At 42.6% G+C, this 12,494-nt stretch overlaps 1 protein-coding gene across 4 annotated transcripts in view; it reads right to left on the bottom strand.

The window, feature by feature from the left end:
* The window catches only part of CIT (citron rho-interacting serine/threonine kinase), a 161,518-nt gene that overhangs the window by 39,940 nt on the left and 109,084 nt on the right, over positions 1–12,494 (bottom strand). For all 4 annotated transcript variants that reach the window (XM_070400230.1, XM_070400231.1, XM_070400232.1 and 1 more), the window contains 2 exons: positions 9,697–9,894; positions 2,969–3,022 (listed from right to left, as the gene is read on the bottom strand). In XM_070400230.1, coding sequence (XP_070256331.1) covers positions 2,969–3,022; positions 9,697–9,894 — 252 coding nt within the window. The remainder of the gene's footprint in view (positions 1–2,968; positions 3,023–9,696; positions 9,895–12,494) is intronic.

Here is a 12,494-nt window from a genome sequence, read left to right as displayed (position 1 = left end):
TATAATAAAAGCCTAATATGCTAAGTGTCTGGTCATCTGGTCGTCCATTCAACCAATCAAAGCGTAATATGCTAATGATATGCTAAGGCTGCTCTACAGTTCACTATGATGTGCACTGGCCACCAGGGGGCAGACGCTCCAACTGGTAGGTTAGCATGCTGCTAGGGTCTGGCTGATTGGGACTGAGCGAGACAGGCTGGACACGCCCTGGAGCCTTTCCTCCCCGGCTGGCCAACCTCCCGCATCCCTCCCCAGCCCTGAACATGCATGGCTCGGGTCCCACGGCTTGGCCTGTGCCCTCTTGCAATCTGGGACCCCTTGGGGGATGTCAGAGGGCTGGTTTTGGCCCAATCCCACAGGCTGAGGGACCCCATTGGTGCATGAATTCATGCACTGGCCTCCAGTAATAAAATAATGATAGTAACCAACAGTTTAGCACTTTCTATGGACCAGGCCCTATGCAAACACTTGGATGCATCATCTCATTGATTCTTGTAGGAACCCCATGGGTAGGTACTGTTACCAAATTTCTGATTCTATGACTCAGTGTTCCCTAAGTGTTACGGTTTCTGTAACTTGGATATGTACTGGAACTAAGCAGCTACCTTTCTTCTCTTGCCCAGGCTCCAAAGAGCAGTTATTAAATAAATTATGTCTTACAATCCATGATGCATTGGAATCAAGGAGAGTGTTAGCTCCATTTTACAGGCAAAGAAATAGAGACTTGGGAGATAATACCACATAGGCTCCCAAGAGGCCAATTCAGAACTGGAGCCTGGTCTGCCTAACATCAGAGAGCCAGTGTGGACCCTCAGCGGCCACTGCTGTGGGTGGGGCCCCTCCATCCACCTGCGAGGCCCCCAGAGCTTCTCCATGGAATGCCGGGGGTAAGGAAAGGAAGGATTACAGGTCAGTGTTGCAGAAAAAAAGCACATCTGAGGAATAAAGAGAGTCTGAAAGTTACATAAGTTAAGAAAGTAACCAAATTCATTCTACATATCGCCATATTCTATTAAAAACTGAATTTCCAATTTTAAAAATGTGGGGGAGAGTGGATGACAAGGGAACTTCTGAGGATGATGGATATGTTCATGATTTTGAGTGTTGTGCTGGTTTCATAGGTGTACACACACTTCAAAATTCATCAGGGGATTGTATACCAGTTACACCTCAATAAAAGTATTAAACATTTTATTTTAATCTTTCTGCCAAAAGACTAAAAATGAAGAAAGGAAACCTGCAGATGAAGGATCACTGATGTACACACTGAAAATACATCCAAGTTTTATTTTAGGAAAATATAGTAATCTAAAAATACCACAGCCATAAAAAGATCTATATTTTATTCGGTGATCATTTGAGGATGTACGTAATGTAAGCAAATAACTCTTGTGTAAAATAAGAAACCAAGACAAAAAGAAACTCAAAAAGAGGACAGGCCCAGAATGCGTCTATTCTTTGACGAAGGGAGGGAGAATGGAGGAAATCAACAGACATTTCTAAGGTGGGCCCACCCTGGTCCAGCCATTGGCACCAGAAAATAACAAGAGCCATCTGCCAGGTGCCTACTAGAGTCAAACTAAAGGCACGTCGCGAGACCTAGCTATTCCGCTCTTGGGTATATGCTCATCAGAAATAAGTGCTTATAGCCACCAAAGGATGTGGACAAGAATGTCCTCTAACAGCTTTACCCACAGCAAAAACAACACAAATATCCACCTGCAGGAGAATGGGTAAACTCACTTCAGTTCTAGTCATATACTGGATACACCACACCATAATGAAAAAGAACAAATTTTTGACAGATACAACATGGATGAACCACACAGACAACTTAAGTACAAAAAAAAAAATTTTTTTTATAAATGCTAAACTCAAAAGACCTTCATTTAAATGAAGCTCAAAAATAGGCAAAATTGATCTATGATATCAGAGATCAGAATAGTGGTTACCCTTGGGGAAAAGGATGCTGATGAGAATATGAGGGAGCACTCTGGGGGCTGAAAATGCTCTGTATCTTAATCTATGTTGTGGCTACATAGATTGTCTATACATGTAAAATTGTTATACACTTTATATTCTTTACTGTATGCATTTTATACCTAAACTAAGGGGGAGAGCATCAGGATTTAATGCCCCACTATTGGTAAGGAGGAAAGAAAGAGTTCATTATAAGAAAATAAAACACGTATGGGGGCGGGGAGGGGGTGTGCATTCTGGAAATTCACAGATGCGAATAACGCAAATGGAAACAAGCTCACCTAGGACTGACTAGGAGGTAATAAAGCAATGAAAGGACCAAAGGAAAGGCAGGGGACCCATGGGTAAGATAACATCCCTCTCTCTGAAAGAGGCCTATTTCAGGCCTTCCTTTTCAGCAAAAATAGACTTTGCATTTCCATTGACCGACCCTATTACATAATCTATGAATGATGCTTATCTGTGCATAGGGTTTATTTTTCTCAATATAAACAACATCTTCCAGAGTCCTAGATTTTAAATTTGCATGGAAGGAAGCCAGATTTTACCTGTTAGGAAGTTAAAATTTCTAGATGTTTCCTCTGCAGAAGCAGCAGCTTACAGAAGACTCTTCGCACACATAACTGCCCCTGCACAATCTCTGGCCTGAGCTAGCCTGGGAATCTTCCACACTGGAGGAGGGGCAGATGCTCGGGACTTTTGTTGCAGCGACTGAAACCTATTAGTGGTTGTGCGGTGAGAATTATTTGGACCACTCCAGCTATCCGCCCTCCAGCATGAAGAATGGCTTTAAATGTTTAAAACAGGCAGACATCCGAGAAACTGAAGTTACCTGGGGCTCAGAAACGCCAAATCGGTTTGACAGCATTAACTGCTTCAAGCTGAGAGTCTGTATCAAAAATTAGTCACTGACATCACGAAGAGATGTTCTCTTTTTCGTCTTGGATTTAATGTTATGCTATTTTAATCATCTTTGGTTAATACTCACAGTACAGCTGTTACGAAGGGCATCAAATTTGCGCTGGATTTCATCTCTATGTGCCTAAAAGGTAAGAAGTTGATTATAAATTTTCCATAGGGAGGAATACAATTGTACACACTATGGGTCAAATAAAGAGAACAGCAATTGCCTAGAAAGCTAAGAATGTTGATGCAGCAGCTTCAGCATCTGTTTTTCAAAGGATTAAGTCATCCCCAACATCAGAAACAAAAGTTACAGGAACACATGATGCTGCGTTAATAACAATTAACTATTTTTTTAATTTTAATTTATTTTTCAATTACAGTTGACATACAACAATGAACTACTTAGACCACACATGCCTACCCTTTACAAATATATTTGAACATTTCACATCAATGCCTAGGGATGAGTGGACAAAAAAACCTAATAAAGGATGAAGTCTTTACTCTCCTTCATTTGCTTGTTCCCTGGCCTTAACCTTTCCCTCTTCTCGCTACTTGACCCTCCCCAAGCCTATTCCCAAGAGAGACAAAAACACACAGACACACATACAGGACAATAGCCAGGACAAAGTAGGAACTTTTTTATTTTTTTATCAAAAGCTGCTGAGATTCAGAAACCCCATAGTGATCTTGAAATAAATAGAGAGGCAGAACTGCTTCGTTCAGTTGACAAGGATTTTTTGAGTGCATACTACATGCCAGACACTGTGATAAGGAGAGCGTGTAGGGCTGACAACTTCATTCTGGTGAGGGAGCTAGGACATAAATAAGTGCATGATTACAAAGTGTGGCAAATGCTATAAAGGAAACAGAAAAAAGGGAACCAGGGGGTTAGGAAGGAACTCACTTAGATGGTTGGTCACAGAGGCTTCCCTGAAGAGGTGACATTTAAACCAAAACCTGCTGGGTGAGGAGGAGCCAGGCACGCAAAGAACAGGAAAAGGCAAAGGGAACAGCGTGTGCCAAAACCCTGAGGCAAGAAGTTTAGTGCACTTGATGAATAAAAAAAGACCCGAGTGGCTACAGCAGAGTTTTTTCAACTTCAAGCTGTACCCCAATGGTGAGCATAAGTGGGATTTTCTGGTTTGTTTTATCCAATGAAATGGAACAAACAGGACAGAATATAAAAAACATTACATGGTACTTTTTCTACAACAGTAAGCCCTGTTGTAGAAAATTTGTCTGAGATAGCATAATCCATCCAATTTAAATTGCTATCAAGTTGTAAGACTATCACAATTTTATGTAATATTTAAAAAGAAAAAGTGCTATCAACTAAACCATGACATGTTTATGTATATACTAGAGGTCCAGTGCATGAAATTCGCGTACTTTGGGGTGGGGATGAGGGGGTCCCTCAGTCCGGCCTGTGCCCTCTCGCAGTCTGGGAGCCCTCAGGGGATGTTCAACTGATGGCTTAGGCCCGTTCCCCACAGGAGTGCACTGGCTCAGGGCTTCTGGCTGAGCAGTGTTCCCCATGGGAGTGCACTGACCACCAGGGGGCAGCTCCTGCATTTGGCGTCTGCTCCCTGGTGGTCAGTGCACGTCATAGCGACCAGTCATTCTGCCGTTCGGTCGATTTGCGTATTAGCCTTTTATTATATAGGATGACTATATAATCACATATAGGCTATGATTATAAGATGCATCCCGATTTTTGGTACCTTAAATTCAGTGAAACACAATATTACAATACAAGGTAAAATGTATTCTTTGGTGGGCTGTAGCCAAATGATTTTTGAAAACCACCTGGCTCAGCACAGACAAGGAAAATGTGGCTCAAGATGATGGTAGAAAGGCAGGCAGGGACCAAGAATCTTGAAGGCCCAGAAAAGTGTTTGGATTTCATTCAAATTGCAATTAATTGAAAGCCAATGGTGTTTTAAGAAGCAGACTTACATGATATGATTGTCATTGTGTGGACGCCACAGGAAGAATAGATTAAAATAGGACAAAGGTAGAAAGGAGCAGGGAAACCACTGTCATTCAAGGAAGAGCGGATGGTGGCAAAGACAAAGAAAAGTGAATGGAACTGTGATCTCTTTTGGAAGCACATGTAATAAGACCTGCTCATGAACATGGGGGCCAAGGGAAAGGAGGAGTCAAATCCTTACAGCCTTTTGATTTGAGAGCTAAAGTGGATTATGGCATTGTTTGCTTTGCTCGGAAAGCCCAGGGGCAAAAGTAGTCCTTCTCTTAAATTTAAAAAAAAAAAAAAAAAAAGGAAAGGAATTAGCCCTGGCCGGTGCTCAGTGGTTAGAGCACCGGCCCTCGGACTAGAGGGTTGTGGGTTCAAATCCCAGTCAAGGCATGTACCTAGGTTCAGGCTCAATCCCTGACAGGTACAGGAGGCAACCAATAGATGTGTAAGAATACTATTTGTCCAAAGTAGGAACATAGCTATCTACACTGCTGTTGAAGTCTCATCTGTAAGAGAGCAAGCAGAGAGTCTGGCCCCAAAGACCATCCAATCCCCAAGTGCATTTCAGGACCACCGAGGACTCTTCCTAAAAGGAGAATAAGGCCCACAGATTAATAAACTCTAGAGCAAGAGTGAACAAATTTTTTCTTTAAAGGACCAGCCAGTAAATATTTTTGGCTTCGAGGGCCATTCAGTCATTGTCAAAAATACTCAACTCTGCCCTCATAACACAAGAGCAGCCCATACTTAATATGTACAAAAATGGGCATAGCTATGTGTCAATAAAACTTTATTGACAGGAAACAGGAGGCAGACTGAATTTGACTCACTGGTTATAGCTTGCCTAACCCTGCTCTAAATGACTATCTGGTATGAAATCTCTCAAAGACAGCAACAAGAAGCTGAGGGTAGAGTTAATTCCTTCAAAGCCTAAACAGTGATCCCTGGCCTAGACTTACGGATAGACGACCTATTCCTCTTTCTTATTAATAGCAAAGTTTCTCATCCCACACCATTAAAAACTTGTTTAACTGCCCCCACTTGTAGTTTGACATGTCAATCACTAATACTGTTCCATTTTCTTTGAAATTTTCCATCACTGAGACCCTTGGATCATTTTGACACATCAAATGGCAATCCTCTTTGAGGGTATAATGTAATGAATTACCATCATTATGGCTTTTGATTTATTATTGACTATGAACTATAAACCCAAAATGTAGAACCAATCCTGTTGTGACTGCTAGAAATACTATAAGAAATTTAATAATTACTGGGCTGATCTGGGTTAAAAAAATGTCAAGAAACATGTTTTATGTTTTTTTGAAATAAGTTATAAACCAACTATACAAAAAAGCAAAAGGTCGCATAATAGTATATATAAGGATAGTGAAATACATAAGACAAGATAAAATGTATTTGGATTCTCTCAATGAAATAACTGAGTGTTAATTAGACATTAGGTACTACAGGGAATAGGTATTCTTAAAAATTATTGAGGACCCCAAAGAGCTTTTGTTTATGTGGGTTACTTCTATCTATATTTATATTAGAAATTAAAACTGAGATCTTTTTCAAATGTTTGTATTTTATTTCTTTTTAAATAACAATAACATTGCTTTTGTACCATCGGTGTATTAACCCAATAAAAAATGCCAATGACATCTTAGTATTACTGCGAAAATAATCTGACCTTGGGGACCATCAGGCACCCACAGACCTACTCTGAGAACCCCTGAGCTAGGGGTTAGGTGGCAATAAGGTAGAATGGACAGGCTGCAGCCTGCAGAACAGAGAGCCACTCTCTTTGGAGAGTACTTATGTCTTCATTAATTTTAAGGAAAGTTACAAGAAGAAGAAAGAAAAGAGAATTATAATACAGCCTTGACGAGAGAAAATACCCGCAGAGCTCAGGAAAGGAACCCAGTATTTAGATGTCTGACCACCTTCTGGGATCCATGGTCATGATTCTAGCACACTCAGGCTTCCACCCCTTTCTCTGTGAAGGCAGGCGCCAAGCAAGACTGTCACCTTATATGCTCCAATTTCACATCTTGGCTCTCACACTGACGGCTTACTAATTAAATACAGGGTTTGATATTTATTGGGGGGGGGGGGAGAAAATGAGAACGTGTATTGACTAACGATTTTAACTAATCACAGGGAACAACTTTGGAATCTCATAATCACAGAATGCTGGGAGGATTCCTCTCATTACTGACTCTGGCTTTAGACTCTTGGCCAAATCAATAAAAGCACGTGAGGGAAGGGACGCGAAACATGTTGGTGGGCCCTGCAGGTGTACGCAGGGCTCACACCACACCTCTACCCCACGGCACCATTCAGACTGACGCCAACACCACGTCACACATCTGTGTGTGTGCTCTAAAGTGTACGGACTCCGATTCTCTTCCTTCCAGGACAGGATTGCATGGAGTCTTAAATTTCAAGTCCAGGCAGAAAATGCTCTCCCACCAATAAGCATGGCAGCATCTTAAAAGTATGGATTTTTGCTTAAATTTTACTCTCCTGTTGGTCTCTACCTTGATTTAATTTCAGCCAGTAAATTTCAATGCAAATGCAATTGACAGGATGGGTAAAGCGAGAGTGAGGCAAAAGAAAGCAGAAGACCCACACTGCCTTCCCAGTGGCCCCTGCCAAGCTCCTTCAATGTCCATTTTCAACTTAACTGCGGCGATCCATCTCATTTGGTCCAGAAGCGGAGGCCAAAGGGGGTAACTACTCCTTCCCAGGCGAGGAGATGGAGGCCTCTTTGAAATAAGCAATAATAGCCCATTTAACTATTCCCTTTTATTGATAAGACAGCCTGCTGTGAAGCTGACAAGCCTCCTGGGAGATCATTTTAGATCTGGCTGATTTAATTTGATTGATGCTTACGCTGGGTCTGAACCTGGGCCTCAAACAATGAGAGAGAGGGCATTTTTGACCATTTCCTTTTTCTCTTGGAAAACACATTCTTCAGACCAAATTCAACAAAGCCATTCAGGCAACAACCACATGAGGCCCATAACCAGGTTTATAAGACGTAATCAAAAGGAGGAGAGAGGGAAAACCCACAGCCTCAAAACTGAATGGAAGAAACTGACATGGAGCTGGGCTCCTGCGTGAGGGGCTTACAAGCAGCTGTCTGACCAAGGCAGTTTTCTGCCAGAACTTTAAGAAGCCCTGTTTTCCATGGCATCTTCATCTGCGAGACTGGTAGAGCCCTAGTTTCTAGACCTAGGAAAGCTGTTTTTCTTTTTTTCTAAGAAGATGCTCTGAGGCAGTGATCTCATCTGACTAAATTAAGTCGTGACTTGCTGCTGTGCTAGGCTCCCAGCAGCCATTAGACACAGCATATTCCAACCAGCAGCAAGCAGGATTTAAAGACTAATTTCCCCACAGATAAACAGCGGTGACACGCGCTCTATTTTATACCCTCCTCCGTCCAAAGGGAAGAAGATGCATGGCCACCGCACTCCCTCCCAATTCCAACTGAGCAGAAAAAGAAATGTCTTCCTCCTCCAATGTAAAAGGATTTGAGGAATTACAGGCCAATCCCCCAGGGAGAAAAGGCTAAAGACACAGCCCTAGGCACACAGTGAGGACTCATTAAGTATGGATTAAATTACTGAGTTCTCTTCCTTTCAGAGCTTGGGTATTCATACAGGGGCAAAATATTAACATACAATGCATTAAATATAATTTTGGTTAGATTTTTAAGTGTCTCCTTTAGCAGCCAAGAAGAGCTATCTGGCTGTCTTCCTCCCCATCCACCCAACTCCAGAAAGTGTCTAAGGCTTCTTTGCATTCACTCTTATTTATTCATTTCATTCTTACCTCCATTTTTCCCTTTTATAGTTTTATTTACTCTTTGCCTTTTCTCTCTTATTTACCCTGTTTCACTGTTTTGTATCTTTCTAAACTGCTTTCAGTACATTTTGAAACAAGGCCAAGTATAAAGAGATATCATGACTACTTTTTTCCAAACAAATATTGGGGGCATGTGTCATCAACAGTGTTTAATAAGTGTTCTCATAGAGACATGGAAATTCAGATTTTAGTCAGTATCTGAACTTGACATTAAGTCCTGAAAAATCTAGGAATCGCAAGTACCTTCTACATCTGTTACTATGTAACCCCCAGAATCCTAGAAGTCCCCGTGTCCCAGACTGGTCCATAGGACCCTGGCACTGTCAGCTCATGTTCCCAACTGGGTTGAGATAATGGGCTCTCCAAACCCAACAAAGGGAGAATAACTTCTTAGAATGAAACTAGTTTAAAATATATACCAGATCATACCAGATGCATACATAAGACATAAAGCAGAATCTACAAATTAAAAAAAATGAACGTAAATAAGGTTAACCAAAACAAATATAGAAATATGGTACTGTTAAGATTATTATTTTTTTAATGATTATTGAAAATCAAAGTAGAAGATCCAAGTAAAAAGACTTTGGCTAAAACTGAAATTCCAAATATAACTGAAATTCAGATGAATACACCTGAAATGAATATAATATCGAATGTCAACTGTAATTGAAAAAAATAAAAGAAAAAAATAAGGATGATTATTTTTTTTAAAAGGGAAGATAAATAAAGGAAGACCTTTTCCAGATGCTAAGGAAAGCTCAGATATTACCAAATGATCTAAAACACTAATTCCAATGAAGGAGAAGCCTATGTAAGCCAATTTAATGCACATTCAACATCTCAAGAGATCGCTGTTTTCTCTTTCGAAATGTCTAAGAGTGAACAGACATCTTAGCACCACACTCATCCTCGCTGTGGCCTTCAGTGCTGCAGGGGCCGCTCCCCAGGCCTACCGTGAGCGCCTGGATCTCCTCTTCTGCTTCTGCAGTCGTCTCTTCTAGCTCCGTCTTGGCCTGGCGGAGCTGGCTCTCCAGGGCCGCCCGGGCAGCCTGCAGGGCTGTCAGCTGGGCCTCACGCTCCTGCAGGGAGAGCTGCAGCTCTGTGAGCTGGCGCTTTAGCTCCAGTTTCTGCTCCTCATGCTCAAGGCTGACCTGAGACACAGAGAGAAATGCTCAGTTGACCTTAACTATAAAGGAAGCCAGGATGTGACCTGCTGTTCAATGCATATCTCAAACTTGGTCATGGAATCAAATTCTTCAGCACTCAACTGAGGGGGAAATTTAAATTAAACAGGTCTGACTTCTATGAGTCTTGAAAATCAACAGGAGTAAGAAAATGTGAGAGGATGTATATACAAACCATTCCTTATTTACAAATATTCAAATGCTTGGGAAGGTTTCCAAAGGAAAACCATGCAACAATCTCCTCCGGGGGACATTATAACAAGTGCTCTTACTAGAAAAGCATTTAAAAGCAAGCAGATAGAAGTAACATCATATTAGTAAGAGGAACACCTTCGTAATTAGAATACAAACAGAACAACAGGCTGAATTCTGTGTATTTTAAATATTCTTGCTCGGATTTGTTCCCATTAGGTAATCAGTAATAATGTCACATTATGAATATTCTTCTATCTGCCCATCTAGCCATCTATCTACTCAACATTTCATTCACTCATATAAGAAAACTTTACTCAGTAACCTCTGTGTAAAAAGGAAAATGGAGATGAAAGACAGGATCTGCCTTCAACCTGAGAAGAAAAATGAAAACCAACCATTATCATATCTTTGGTCATGTGCAAGGGTCAGGACATGCAGGGGGGTAATGGGAACACAGCGGAGGGCAGAGGTGGTAACTGCATCTGTGTACTGAAGAATACGGGAAGCCAACAAGCAGCTCAGAAAAGAAAGAAAATTCCAAACAGGGGCAGCAAGGCACCCAGAGGCATGGAGATGAGGAAGACTGTGGCGCATCTATTGACCTCACAAGCACTGACAAGGCTGAATCGAGAACCAGACTCTGTCGGACATTGATGACCAAGCAAATAACAGACGCTCACTGCCCTCAGAGAGCTCACTCCTCAATGGGACTGCCAAGAGGCACACAGGGTGATGTGTTAAACACAGGAAGCTGTGGGGACCCAAAGGAGACATCAGATCCAGCTCCAGAGGACAGGAGAAGGCTCCCCAGAAAAGATGACACTGGAGTCCCAAAGGCCATACGGGTGAAGAGAAGAAAGACATACGGAAGATTTAGCCTAGAGAACCAAGAGAACTCAGTGGTTGCTTCGAGGTGGGGCAGGGAACAAAGGACAGAGGTGAGCCCAAGGTGAATCTGTGTTTCTGGCAGGTGAATTACACGAGGGAAACCATTGGCCAGGACAGGGAACATGAGAGGAAGAGCCAGTCGGAGGAGAAAGATAAGATATTCAGTCTTCGCCTATTGAATTTGAGCAACAGGGAGACAGCCAAATGGAGATGTCTAATGTCTGCTGGGATGATGGCTCAGAAACCGGAGAGAGGTCTCGGTTGGGAAGTCAGCGGCAGCTGAAGCCAAGGCTGTGATCTCTCTCTAGTGAGGTTGAGAATGATGACGATGGTGCAACAACGACATGACAGCAGCAAATGTACTCACAGGAGCCAGGCACTGTTTTAACTCCTTTCATCCTCATAACTACTATGACCTCCGTTCTGCAGATTAGCAAACTCTGGCATTGAGATCAAGTAACTGGACAAATGTCACACAGCTAAACAAGGGCAGGGCTGGTTCGAACCCAGGAAGTGTAGCTCCACTACTTACTGGTGGCCTTAATAAAGGGCCAGCGCTCTGCTAGCAGGCTTGGAAACTCCCCTGCCACTTGGGAAAACCATGAGACACAGCTGACAGCGGAGCAAGCGGAGGTGGGTGAGCAGGATGCTGAACACTGACAGGAGAACCCAGGAGCCCTGCACAGTCAGGACCCCACACACTTTGCTGCACACACTGGGCAGGTGCAGGCCCTTCAAGGTGAATCAAGCCGAGGCTGAGGCCTCTGACCCCATCTCAATAGCAGCAGGCAGCAGGGAGGGTGGACCTGCCTTGTTATATTTAAAGTTCCAGAACTCCCAGAGAGCATACAGCTCCAAGCCTCTAAGCAGCATTCTAAATTTCTACCACCATCCTTGGGGGACTAGCTGTATTAATTTAAGAACAAAGCAACACACTTCCCAGGGGCATTTTAATTGCCCAGATGAGCTATACAGCCTCAGGGCAGAAGAGGTAAGAGAGACATTTGTGGAAAAGAAAGGCAGGCCATCCAGCCAATGTCCCCAAGCTCAAATAAGTCTCTCTGAGTTATTTAGGGGGGAGTGGTGTTAAACTTACTGAGGAGTAAAAATATCGCCTGCATGATAAAAGTTAAACCATCACCTAAGGCTTTCAGATGACCTAGAAAGATGGTTCTCAAACTCCAGAAACAAGAATTTCCTGGGGCATCTGTTAAAAATGCAAACCCTCTGCTCTGCACCCCCTCCAACCCCAATTCCATTCCAACAGGTTGAGGGAGGAAGCAGGCCAGGAATCTGCATTTTGACATACCAGGTGGTCCTAATGGAGGGTCCACACCTTGACAACTCCTGTCCGTTGGAGTGCTGGCCTCATTTCAACACTCCAGCGTAAACTAAGATGTGCCTAAGCATGGGTATTCCCCAAGGTTTAGTCCGTAGACCTCTGCCAGCTTAGCAGGCTTTTCCTTGAGTCACCATCTGCTCTT

The sequence above is a fragment of the Myotis yumanensis genome, unplaced genomic scaffold (genome assembly GCF_028538775.1).
Source record: "Myotis yumanensis isolate MYYU_CA2020_CCGP unplaced genomic scaffold, mMyoYum1.0.hap1 SCAF_19, whole genome shotgun sequence".
NCBI classification, from domain to species: Eukaryota; Metazoa; Chordata; class Mammalia; order Chiroptera; family Vespertilionidae; genus Myotis; species Myotis yumanensis.
Note: the sequence above shows the minus strand (reverse complement) of the source record. Positions and strands in the feature narration are given on the sequence as shown.